The sequence below is a fragment of the Balaenoptera borealis genome (genome assembly GCF_965194805.1).
Source record: "Balaenoptera borealis genome assembly, chromosome: 12".
In the NCBI taxonomy this organism is placed as follows: Eukaryota; Metazoa; Chordata; class Mammalia; order Artiodactyla; family Balaenopteridae; genus Balaenoptera; species Balaenoptera borealis.
In genome coordinates this window covers 92,958,854-92,972,717 of record NC_138869.1, presented here as the reverse complement: position 1 = coordinate 92,972,717, position 13,864 = coordinate 92,958,854, and the positions used below count along the sequence as shown (strand labels likewise).

General features: G+C 36.9%; 1 protein-coding gene across 4 annotated transcripts in view; it reads left to right on the top strand.

The window, feature by feature from the left end:
• CDKAL1 (CDKAL1 threonylcarbamoyladenosine tRNA methylthiotransferase) overlaps positions 1-13,864 on the top strand; it is a 654,356-nt gene that overhangs the window by 377,540 nt on the left and 262,952 nt on the right. For all 4 annotated transcript variants that reach the window (XM_082346348.1, XM_082346350.1, XM_082346349.1 and 1 more), the window contains one exon: positions 7,344-7,510. In XM_082346348.1, the coding sequence (XP_082202474.1) occupies positions 7,344-7,510 (167 nt within the window). The remainder of the gene's footprint in view (positions 1-7,343; positions 7,511-13,864) is intronic.

Below are 13,864 nucleotides of genomic sequence, written 5' to 3'. Positions count from 1 at the left end.
CTCTCTAGGAGTGTTTAAAAAACCCATATATGGAGTAGAACACACTGGTATTAAGAGGATAAACTTAATCTGTTGCATTGAGGCTTATTGCAGATTTTGGAGCCTGGGGAGTCAGATACCTTGTTTTCAGAAAGCGTGTCATCATTTTGTGGTGTTTAATTTGTTTTTAGCTTTCCATTATTTCCAAATTCTTATGGAAGTATGGAAATAAACAATTTTTATCTGATTATGACCTTCGAAAAGAAATAAACGGGTTGTTTTTATTTAGCAGCAACGTTATCAATTTATGCCAACAACAGTTTTTCTGAGTATGACTGTAATCACAGATGTCAGGATGCTCTGGAAATACTGTCTCTTTGTTACCTCTTATTATTCAAGCACTAAAAAAGATCATTTTAAAGTTTAATTGATTTATGGGTAATTGGTCCATCTGAACCTACATGTAAGCGGAAAGTCTTACTTCTAAGTAAAAGATGGTTTTTATTCACGTGCCATGCTATCCAACGATCGCTATAGGGTAATAAGGAACTTTGAGTAAGATTGCTTAGAAGTTAAGATACTATGCAACAGACTTTGCAACATTCAAGCTACATTTTCATATTTTCCAAAGAAAATTCATCTTGATATTTCCTTATTGCCTAATGCAGAACCTAGTACACTGCTGTGTACACTCCGTGTGTGTGTGTGTGTATGCATGTGCATACATGTATGTTTATATATACCTTTGTGGGGACAAGGAAGAGGTGCTTGTCAAGTGTTAGCTAAATTAAACTTAATTAGTCATTTTTACTGAACGCAATCTTATTAAATTGATTCATGGAACCAAAGTTTATTGAGTGCTTCCTATGTGCTAAGCACCATAATAGGTCCTAGGCATATGTGTATTAGGAAGATTTTTGCATCTCTGCCCAGAAGATGCTTGCATCCTATCAGGAGACACAAACAATTAAGCCAATAATTATAACACATTGTATTACAGAATTTTGTACAAGATGCTTGGAAGCACAGGAGAGGAGCATCTGAATTAGTCTGGTTGGTCAGGAAAGTTTCCTGGAAGAGATATTCATTATGCAAGAAGAGTGAAAGGCATTTTAGACAGAGGGAACAGCAAATGACAGAGCATAGAGTTCTGACTATGGTGTCGTCCAGTGTTAGGTTTACCTGCAATAGTGGTTGTGTTGTGAGAATGTAAGGGAGAATGTTCTTGATCTTAGAAGCTATGTGCTGACATATTTAGAGGTAAAGTGCCCTAATGTCTGCAACTAATTCTCAGATGGTTCAGGAAATAAAACAAACAAACTTGTATTTGTGGATGTGGAGAGAGTGCTCACAAATGTGACAAAATATTTTTCCTGGGTTTAGGTGAAAGAGGTACAGGGATTCGTTGTACTACTCTTGAAACTTTTCTTGAAATTTAGCAGTGTTCAAATAAAAAGAGGAGGGCTTCCCTGGTGGCACAGTGGTTACAAATCTGCCTGCTAATGCAGGGGACACAGGTTCGAGCCCTGGTCCGGGAAGATCCCACATGCCACGGAGCAACTAAGCCCGTGCGCCGCAACTACTGAGCCTGTGCCCTGGAGCCCACGAGCCACAACTGCTGAAGCCCACATGCCACAGCTACTGAAGCCCACACACCTAGAGCCTGTGCTCCACAACAAGAGAAGTCACCACAATGAGAAGCCCGCACACCTCCACGAAGAGTAGCCCCTGCTCACTGCAACTAGAGAAATACCGCGCACAGCAACGAAGACCCAACGCAGCCAAAAATAAATTAATTAATTAATTAATTAAAAAAATAAAAAATATAAAGAGGAAAAGAAAACCCTTCAGGTCACTAATAAACTTTTTTCAAAAGTTTAAAAAAGTAGTATAAACATGATATAATTGAAGAATTACCTAATTAATAACTGTCTTCTATGGTGGCCTATTAATTGGGTATTTATCAGTGATAGATCATTATTCTATAAAAGATAGCCTTGACTGGATCTGCTGTGATGCTATCTTTAATAAAATTGTTATTTAAGTCCTTTTTTTATCTAAATGGGAAACATAAGACCATTGAGTGTCTAATAATAGGATCAGAAGGGACCAAAGGAGTTATACTGTCTATTTCACTATTAAATGAATAAGCTAAATAGGTAGAAGGCTGCCTGTGTATATTATTACTTAGAAACATTGCCATTGAAGAAATTTCCATGACCTTTCAAATGCTTAAACAGAGGGTCATATTCATTTGTGAATTGTCTAAGATTATTTTTTAAGAAGAAAGAGCCCATAAAAATCTAGTTAATATACACTGTGACCCTTAAAAGAGAGAATGGGGAATTAAGAGCAGAGAATGTAATGCATATTAAATAAACATAACAGATAATGTATAATTCATATTCCTTATTGGCCATAGAAGAAAATGGATAATGAAGGCTGGGATGGATGGTTGTGAAAGACTAGGTGATGGAATTGTGGGAGGAGGGAAAGGCAAGGCTAGTAGTGGAGAGTGCAAGACAGAGGAAGAGAGAGAACACATCTTCTGAGGAAGAAAGATATAGCAGACTTTGAGGTGTTTTTTTTTTTTATTGAAGTATAGTTGGTTTACAATGTTATATTAGTTTCTGGTATATAGCAAAGTGATTCGGTTATACATATATATGTGTGAGAGTGTATGTGTGTGTGTATTCTTTTTCATATTCTTTTCCATTATGGTTTATTATGGGATATTGAATATAGTTCCCTGTGCTATACAGTAAGACCTTGTTGTTTATCTATTTTATATATAGTAGTTTGATTCTGCTAATCCCAAACTCCTATTTTATCCCTCCCCACTGCCTTTCCCCTTTGGTAACCATAAGTTTGTTTTCCATGTCTGTGAGTCTGTTTTCTGTTTTGTAAATAAGTTCATTTGTGTCATATTTTAGATTTCCCATATAAGTGATATCATATGGTGTTTGTCTTTCTCTGTCTGACATACTTCACTTATTATGATAATCTCTGGGTCTATCTATGCTGCTGCAAATGGCATTAACTCTTTTTTCATGGCTGAGTAATATTCCATTGTGTATGTGTATGTACCACATCTTACCCATTTATCTGTCGAACATTTAGATTGCTTCCACGTCTTGGCGATTGTAAATAGTGCTGCTATGAACATAGGGGTGCATGTATCTTTTCCAATTATAGTTTTCTCTGGATATACATCCGGGAGTGGGACTGCTGGGACATATGGCAACTCTATTTTTAGTTTTTTGAGAAACCTCCATACTGTTTTCCATAGTGGCTGTACCAGTTTACATTACCACCAACAGGGTAGGAGGATTCCCTTTTCTCCACATGAGGTGATTTTTTTTAATAATTATGTTTAATTGATGTAGATTTTCTTACCATCTAGTGTTTTTTAACTATTGATCCAATTAATCACTGTTTACAGTTTTTATATTTTTATAATCTGTATTTTTAGAGACTCTACTCATATGGAATAATTGAAACAATTTATTATGATGGAAATTTTCCCCAGTGATAAAGCAAAAGCTACCAGAGAAATATCACTTCTCTGACCAGATAAAATCAATCTTCACCCATATTTTAATTTGTTACAATGAAGCTCATACACAGGAAGAGTTATAGTGAGTTATAATCTTTTGAACTTGAGTTTTGGCAAAGTTTGGTTTTTCAGAAAGGATTTTCTTTGTTGTGAGACTATTTTACTGAGAATATTATCTTTCTTTTATTATTAACCTTTTATGTCTTCTACTTTTTCCATCCTCTGTCATCTCAAATTACTATGAAGCAGATATCAGAATGTAGCTGTTGTAGCTGCTCTCTATTCAGGGAAAAGTAGTGTTAGAACTATAGGCTGATCTGTAATTACTTGGGTAAAATGATAATGGATTCCAATAACTTAACTTTTTGAAGCGTTTTCCTTTGTAAGATGCATTTCATTTCTTCCTAGTGTTTGCTTTTTTTTTTTTAACCAAAATTAACACAACAAAAGGATGATAGATGATCTTATGAACCTAATGTTCATTAGAAAAGTCAGATAGACTGAATAATTTAAGGAACATGAACAAAAGTCAGGTAGATGAACAATTTTAGGAAAAAGTAAGATTCCTCCTTGGATGTTTAAAAAAAGCCTCATTCCTGTCTCCTGAATTTCTACCCACCACTTTCTTTTTTTGCATGTATTTATTACAGGCATGGGAGTTTTTACTGGGCATTCACTTCTCTTATCTCAATTCTTCCTGCCTGCTTCTCTTATATTTTCATGTGTTTGTTTTTCTGGCATGTATTAGTCAAAATCCATGTTACAGTGTAGATGGGGGTCTCTCTCACTGGGGTTGACATCATACCCACGTCAAGCCAGCTCAGTTCGCCCTTGATCTTGGTTTCTAAGGCTGTGTTCTCCAGTACCCATCCGCCTCCACATCACCACTGATAGGAATGTATATGAAGTTCCCAGGATGTCTGTCAAGTGTCCCTCACCAGCGCCTGAGTAATAGCCAATCTTAGATCACAGAAGTTTAATGATGAATCCATATCTGTCATGAGCGGGAAGAGCTGCAGGGCACATAGTAGGTAAGGGCTTAATAAATGTTTGATGGATTAATAAAGAAATGAATGTGCAAAGGAATGTAGCTCATAACTGAAGTCCTTAAGGAATGAAGCTGTTTAGGCAAGCACTTCTGTCCATAAGTATAGCCAATTAAGAGTGCAGCTCAAAGCATGCATGTGTGTCCCAATATCCATTAGTGATTACAGACTGCAGCCTTCGGTTTCCCTGGTGAATTCATATGCAAGCTGACCTGACAGGCACTGCTTGCACTATGAATAATCACAAGACTTTGGGATTCCACACTGAGCTTCACCTTTACTATGAAACGGCTTTCTGTGGCCTAACTGTGGGAGGGATCAGCTCTCATTAGAATGAATGCTTGAAATATAACCTTACAAACCTGAACTTTCTCATGTTAAGAGCAAAATCACCTTTGATAAATTTTTGGATTGAATTGGCAAGGCACAGTTCTTCTCAAGTCCAAGGATTTCACATTTTGCACACGCTTTCTTATTTCATTGTGTTTTAAGCCAGGTTGCTATTATGGAGAGCATTTTAGAAGCCTTGATCTTGGAGCCATCACGACCGTTATTCCTGTTGTTGCTGATGTGTAGTGTTACAGCTGCTTCCTCTTCATGTGATTTAATTTGAAGTTTCAGCCCACCAGGGGGCTGTTGGTCCCCACCTATGCAGCTTGAAGAGCTGGATGCTGTTATTCCCATTCCTATTCATAGCGATTTTTCCCCTTCTGTATTCATCTAGCAACAGCAAGGCACTGTTCCAGGAACTCGCGCTCTCTACATAAGGCGTAACATGGAACCATTTGGATGGAAAAATTATAAATTAAAATTATTCTGTTCATTTTAAAATATTCATATTGTGTTGCTCAGATGCCAGTAACTGGAAAATCATGGATAATGTCCTGTTTTTATAACCTCTTTCAGAGTGTTTTAAAATCCATTTATGTTGTTACTTAGCCATCTCTTTCCTGGAGTGGATTTTGTGATAAGATTTTTTAAAAAAAGGCTGTATGAGTCCAGTGTCTGATGGCATATGTAATATTAAAATACAGATAATACCACTAATTGCAACCAGTTTTTTTCAATAGAAAAATATTTACTCCATGTACAGAGAATATTTATAAAACTATAGAGCTACAAAGGTAGCCTGTGGACATGCCAGATTATTTACTTTGAGGATAAAACTTTTTATTAAATGATTAAAACTAAGCAAAGGTTTATTAATTTCTGAAACTACATATTTAAATTAAGAAATCCCATATATTCATAACATTATTGATTTTCAAATATTAAAAACATCTCTAACTTTTAAAATGGAGCTGTTTTTTGTTGTCTCCTGTTCTTTAATTTTGGGCAACTAATTTTATTTCTATCCTTGTATTTTCCATGTTGTCTGGGTGTGGGTGAGGACGTGCTTGTCTCAGAAAGATAGTAAAGTGGGGAAAAGTGAACATGTTTTTATGGAAGTTGGCTAGTTTGTTGATAAAGTAAATATATCTGTTCTTCTAAAGGAAAGAATAGTGACTGGAGATGTTAGCTTCATGTATTGATATATTTTTCCACCTCTGTGGAACATGTTAAAGAGAGTGAAGATCTTTCCTTTTTGCTTCTTTGTTCTGTAAGTTTTAAGTTCACATTCACATAGAAGCTATGTGTTCTATTTGTTGGCTAGGAATATTTAAATGTATTTTTGAAATTATTCTGTTCTGTCAACTAAAGACAATTTAAAATTTTAATTTTAAGACTCTTCCTAGAAACTTCTACTTTTGGTTCAGGCTGTCTTCTTTGTTTGTGTGCCTTGTGTGTGTGTTGAGGTTCTTCAGAAGCAACAAATCACGTTAGCATGAACAAATTTCACAGGCCCATTTCACTGTTTATTTTAGCCTTGTGAATCATTTGGCCTTTTAAAACAGGCTAATCCTTTAATTGAATATGCCTTCAGAAAGATTCTGTGTGCCCTGAAAACTTGGGTGGCTCTTGCTAACTCTGCTTTATTTATTTTAAGTAATTCTAGGTGATCCAGAAGTATTTCCTTTCAATTTCTGGAAGAATGTTATTGCAGGCCGGTAATATTGGAAGTCAGGATTCTTTATAACAACAACAACATGGAAACATAGATATATTTTTATAAAGTCTGATTGATGGAAAATAGGTTGCAACCTGTTCTATTTTTAGTAAACAGCTTTTTCAACACAGATGCGTAGTTTATACAGCAGCCAGCTTCTTTGAATGCAGCAATATAATGCACTCTGTTCTTAATTGAATTAAGAAAACAAATTAGCATGGTTACTACAGGAGAAATGGGTACCTCATAATTAATAATTTGTGAGTCAAACTTTAACGACACTTGACATTTTCCTTGGGTCGGTGACAGACTGATCAGTGAGCTAACTGCTGGTGGTACCTATTTTGTGGAGTGACTGTTCCAGTTCCGGGGCTTTTGCTATTCAGTAAACTAGGTATTGTCTGTGATGGGACTAAAGCTTTAGTCTTGATCAAAGTGCTTTGGAGGAAGCATGGTTGAACTGATTGGCTGTGAATGTTAATCACTCCATAGGACGCACTGATAATTTACAGCATTGTTGTAACCCTCTGGTGTTCATAAAATGAACTTAATGACCCAGTGCCACCATGGGATAAGCTGCTTTTTCTCTGCAATTGAATACCCAGGCTGCCTGCATATCAGTGTTGAGAAATACTGCATTAAAAAGAGTGAGCAGCTGTATGATGAAGGAAACGGCTCTGCAACAGATTTGTTAATTATCTCCTTTGATTCACAGAGGGTGTTTGTGAAATATGGTTGACCAGTGAAGACACAGGGGCTTATGGCAGAGATATTGGCACCAGTCTCCCCGCACTGCTGTGGAAACTGGTTGAAGTGATTCCTGAGGGAGCAATGCTGAGGCTTGGCATGACAAATCCGCCCTATATTTTAGAGCATCTGGAGGTAAGGAAAAGCACCCCATTTCCATGCTGGCACAGAGACGAACCAATCCAGACAATGTGGCAGCCTCAGCACCATCACATGAGTTTCATTTAAAACCACTTTCACATTTTTTTTTTTTTGTGGTCCCACGTTACCAAGAATGAATCGGGAATTTCAAGTCCCTTCTTTGTCAGTCTGCACATCTTGTTTCTGCTTCCTCACCATTAATTAATGTTGCCTAGATTTTCCAGTATTTGCCATCTTGTCCCAGTTCTTTGTTTCTTCCTTACAGCCCTTCAGTTTTCCAATGCATAAATTTGCCTCAGTTCCTCTGTCTATAACCCTTGTCTATTTCAGGACTGCTACTACGTTGCATTGATTTTGCAACCAACTGTAACATTGCATTATCTGAACTACTGTTAGCCCTACCAATAAGGATACTGTGCAGTGGCGTTTAAGGGTGTTTCAAATTTGATTCTTTTGTCTGGCGATAGTTAGGGGAAAAATGAAATCAAAGAGATGTAGAGCTTTGTAGTCTTCCACTTGATTCTCTTGTGGTCACTGTGAAAAAAGGAGTTATGATAATGCAAGATCCCTGGTTTTGTTTTTATACCTTCCACGGATGAACAGTGTGCCTACCCTCAAGTAGCTTACTATTAAACTAGGAAAATGGACGTGTGTACAAGTAACTGTGGTACTTGATGACAAATGATAAAATAAATATGAGCAAAGAATATGGACAGGGGAACAACCATATAAATGAAAAAATACATGCTGGGATCCATGATTATTATTTGAGAAATAAGATTATGCTATTAGGCCCATAGTTAAGAATAAGAAATCTAATAAGTGCTGTTGGAGAGTCATGTGCAAAGTACAGAAACAACTCACTTATGTTTTTATCAGTTGTGTTCTTTGCAGTTAGTTTGTACAGAAAAATGACATTTCAGAATTCTAAAAGCAAGTATAGTGGCTGAAATTTAATGTGAATGAATATTCAAAGATTATTTCTGTTGATTTGATTTGAGGCCTGTACTTGTTGAGGTTGTTGTTGAAAAGCCACCCTGCTATCAGCAAACTATTTTAGAAATTCTGAAAACAGAGTGGATCGCAATCTGATTGTTAATTATAAATATCTAATGAAGAAATTTAGCGATCTCAATTTTGTTATTCACATTTTCCCAACCAGATCTTTTTAGTAAAGGTGTGTGATTTATATGTTAACTTTGGTACTTTGGACAGTGTGTGACTATTATGATTTGCTATTTAAAAGTAAGCCACAGGCATGTCAGTTTTTACTTAACCCTTTGACGTGGCACTTGAAGAAGCAAGTGATTCTCTGTAAAAATCAAATCTGCTAAGAGCTATAGCAGTCTTGCTATGTTTGCAGTAAATGTGAGGCATCCATCATGAAGATCAGGAGATGTGCTGGATATATGGTGGGTAGGAAGAGAAGTAAGCCCTGCCAATATACAGCTGATAACACCCCCGTTTCTTTGGATTTAAAAAATCTTATCAAATTTCAAGGGAACATTAGTAGCTAGAGTCAGAGCAGTTCAGGTGGGGCTACAGTCAGAGAAGTTCAGGTGGGGAGTAAACACAAGGGGAAAAAAAATCATGTATTGGCTCTGTGATGAGAAACCTAATATCTCTTGGAATAAACTCAACCCTTTAGTTAATTGCAAGATTGTAGGAACCAGTGTCGCGTTTATAGCAAACCCTAATGCTCAGCATCTAAAGTAGTGCTAGAGTTGTTGACCTCCGAATAGATGCTCCAGAAGAGCTGCTAAAAATCAACAGAGGATGGTAAATGTAGCTTTGCGCTTTACTGAAAAAACACAAGTGTTTAGTTCATAGATTGTCGTTAGAGTGATGACAAGTTACAATTGTCATAAAATTACCTTTTAAAAATTCTTGCTTTAAGATATCTATAAGGTTGGCCTTCCCTCCTACATTCTCATTTTCACGAGGCGAGGACCTTGTCATATCTATGTGTCGATCTACCCCACCCACTAGTGGCTCAATAAATGAATGAATAAAAGATGAATAAAGGAAGAGCCTTTTTCATAAAATAAATTGTAGAGCCCACTCTATCATCTTGAACTTTGAAGTCGTCTGGCCAGAAAAGCCAGCACAAGATGACAAAGTAAATGAGCTTCAAGGGTGAGAGTTTGTCCCAAAGAAAGCCACCCATTCCCCTCCACTTGATATGCAGGGAGTAATTCCATCCTGTGGTTCCACAGCAAAGGAGAGAGCAGTCCAGAGGAATCAGAACCAAAGGAGACAAAGAAAGAAAGATGCGCTAGAAAGAAAAAACCCAAGTATCTGGAAGCAAGAGCTTTTCAAGTCTTCCTCTGTTGCTTTGACAAGACCTGCACACCTTGGTGGTGGTTCTCTTCCTCCTCTGAGTGGCAGAGCTTCAAGCTCGCAGTGTCCTACAAACACATCCTTCTGTAACAGGAAAGGTATCTGAGCTCCACAGGCATCACTGGCTTCCAAGTGTGAAAAAGGACATAAGGGAAGGGAACCAACCCCATGGAGCCTAACCCCACACCTACAATGCATCGTATTTCCCCATTTTCCTCTCACTAAGCTGAGACTGCTCTGAAGAAATTACTTGACTTACCTAAAGTGCTGAAGAGAATTCATCAATAAGAAAAAAAAAGAAACGGGAAAAGCTGAAAACGGGGGAAAAAAATAACACCAGTGAATGACAGGTGATGATTTTTTTTTAACTGCCAGGATAGAAGGAAGCCACTCTTGAAAAACTACTCTGATGGTATAATACACTTACGGTGAGGGTTTCTGGCGAATTGTATGGGTAGGACCCAGCCTTCTTGTGTTTCTGGAAGATGCTTCACGCTACAGACTTTAATTATAGAGCACTTCACGGGGCTGTTTTCCTTCCTCTTGGTTATGTTCACTTCACATTCACCTGACTCTTGAGATTTTTCTCTTAAACTCTTTTACCAGTTTTTTTTTTTTTTAATTGCACAGTTTAAAGGGGAAATCATTTAAAGGAAAATACCAAAGTTTCTATCATTATTTAAACGTATGGTGTGGAAAAATAGGTCTGTTGAAAATACATTTTATTAAATCTTCCAAGGGACAGAAGATATCACACTTAACGTAGGATGCACGTCTAACTTTTAATTGAGAGTCTGACATTATGTGTGGCACTTTATGTAGTAGATATTGAATAAATGTGTAATGAATAAAAGGAAAGGAGGGAGAATTCTTAATCCCTAACAGGCAAAGTCAAGTATCTAATTGGAACACCTACAAACCCTATTTTTAACTTGTCACTGCCCTAAAAAACCATATGGGATTCATTTTAAATGATGACATAAGTGTCAGAGATATCTCAAACATATCTATATATATGTATACCATATATATATGGTGGGAAAACACCCTGGAATTGAAGAAACATAATTATAAGCTTATGTAATACTTATTAAATTTGGATATGAGGTAGAAACAATAGATAAAACAGTAGATTAAAAACTATTTTACCTCATCTTAGGTCTGGAATACCTCTTCATTACCCACAGAATAAAGATAAGCTCTTTATCATGACATGCAGGGTCCTTAAGATGCTTCCTCCATTGCGTCCCTGTTTGCTCTTCCCTTTGCTACCCTTATGAGGCCTCCTGTGTAGCCTGTATTTTTTTTAACCATTTTATACTCCTGCTATTTTTACTTTAACTTTTTCCCGTTTCATACTTACCACGTGATGACAGTTGTTAGTATTGAGTTAATCAGATACACTAATATTTGCTACTGTTGGGTTGGCCAAAATGTCCATTCAGGTTTTTCTGTTAAAAAAACGGGTTCTTAATGGAAATACATATGTTGACTAATACATATGTTGACTAATATATTGCCCCTATAGTGGCACATAAGAGATATTTTCCCTCTATGTTTGCTTTCCTGTTGATACCGCTGAGATAATAACACTGGCATATTCCTGTTTAGTGAACTCTGACCTTCTAGGTGGAGCAGCTTGTGAATTTTTTTTTAATTAATTTATTTATTTTTATTTATTTATTTTTTAAATTTTATTTATTTATTTTTGGCTGTGTTGGGTCTTCTTTTCTGTGCGAGGGCTTCCTCTAGTTGCGGCAAGTGGGGGCCACTCTTCATCGCGGTGCGCGGGCCTCTCACTGTCGCAGCCTCTCTTATTGTGGGGCACAGGCTCCAGACGCGCAGGCTCAGCAATTGTGGCTCATGGGCCTAGTCGCTCCGCGGCATGTGGGATCTTCCTAGACCAGGGCTCGAACCCGTGTCCCCTGCATTGGCAGGCAGATTCTCAACCACTGCGCCACCAGGGAAGCCCGCAGCTTGTGAATTTGATTACTCTTGAAACTACATTGCTTAGTTTTGCCCTCTGTGTTGTAGGTAGCCCACAGCTAAGGTATTAATTCAGACTGAACATAACACATATGGACCCAGCCAGGTGTGATGTGGCCAGTGACAGTGGTGCAATGGCTGCTGGTACCTGGGCACCAGAAGGCGCTGGTACCTGGGCACCAGAAGGCGCTGGTAACGTTATTCAACACTGCTTAATAATAATCATAATAACGTCAGTACAATTTCTTGGGCATTTATTATTTTCTAGAAACCTTACTGCTTGCTTTACACATATTATCTCTTTTCCTTCTTACAATAAGCTAGCTATATAGATATCATTATCCTTATTTTATTGATTGAGAAGCCTTTAATAATTGGCCAAATTACATAACTAATTAGCAGCTGAACGGGTTTCTAATCTTGTCTGACTCTAAAATGCTTTCTACTGTACTTCATCTTCCATAAAACCTGCTCAGATATTTCCCAGATTCCTTCCATGCTTTGTCAGACTCTGTCCAGCCTATCTCTGTGGGCACTCATCATGGTTCATCATTACTTATTTACACGTAAATCCAACAAAACTGTTATCATCTTTAGGAAGAGGCTGTATTGTTTGTCTTTGCATTTCAGTGCCTGTGATGACATGCACTTAATAAATGTGTATGGAATGATGTGATGGCTCTAAGTTGAGCTGTTCTTTGACTGCATGTCTTATACATATTGAGGTACCTTCATATCTGGGCTGAGCATCTGGTTTTGGAAGGGTTTGTGGATGGTTGTCACATGTGTTTCTCACTTATGAGTCACACTTTTGTGAAGAATTACTAGATGGTGGAGGAGAATCCATCTAAGGGATATGCTTTATTATTTGCCCTGCTAAAATATTGTAGTGACAGATAGTATCTTTAGGACTACCTAGAGCAAATGAGCTCATTATATGATTATTGAATTTGTAGATTATCTAGGCTTTTAGCTTCTTTCTTCTCCTTCCGGCTTCTTAGCTTTCACTGCTTTTTGTAGTCTCCATCAGAGAAGTCAGCAGTGGATGGTCAAGGAGGAGAAATTAAAATCAGGCAATTTGTCTTGTTTTTCATTTTATGGGTTGGCTGGTAGGGAAAAGATATTAAAGCTGTTGACCAGAAAGGGATATGGGAATTATCTGTGGATTTTATTTATCTAAGCTATTCTGATTCTCCTTGTGTTATGAATAATTTAAAATAACTGTTATCTTCCTTGAAGATGCCTGTATGTCTTAAAGTCATATCAGAATTTTAGTGCATCACTTAACAGCCTGGAACAGAGAGGGCAAGTTGATTAATTTGGAGTGCAAATGCTTGTTATTAAGGACTTTTCCTACATTCAAATTATAAATAAAGCAAATTCGTTATTTTAAAATTTCTATTACTCTGTAAAATATTGCTGAGAATACTGACACTCATATTCACATTGATGTGCTACATTTTATTCAGCTTGAATTAAAATGTATAAGTTCTTTAAAGATTTATATTTAGTATATTTCTGTTATTTATATTATATGTGTTACATTGTGTGAGGTTAGCCATAGTGGTATTTTAAATGTTCCATCTGTTTTTGGTTGAGAAATCTTGTAGTCACTACAAGTCAGTTTCCTGCTACCCTTGATTTTTGTATGTTTACTTCTATTTAAATGACCTTATGTTCCAATCCAATAGTACATTTAGCAAAATTAATTTATCTGGTAAGACAGTAGATATCTGTCAAGGACTTTTGCTGCATGGTAATTTATGAACATTAATAGTATGTTTGGCTTGGCAGACTTTTGAAAAATGCCTCATAGTTTCAAAATAATAGCAAACACAATACCTGCTGTGCTTATGTTTCATCAAAGCAATACAGAATTTCCAAATTGAAGTCAACAGTTCACATGGGGTCTTTAAACTTTTTTTTTTTCCTTAAGGCTTATACTTTCCAGGATAATAGAAAAATATGTAAATAGATTTTGTGCTGTTGTATACAAACTATTTCACCCTTTTGGTGAATAGA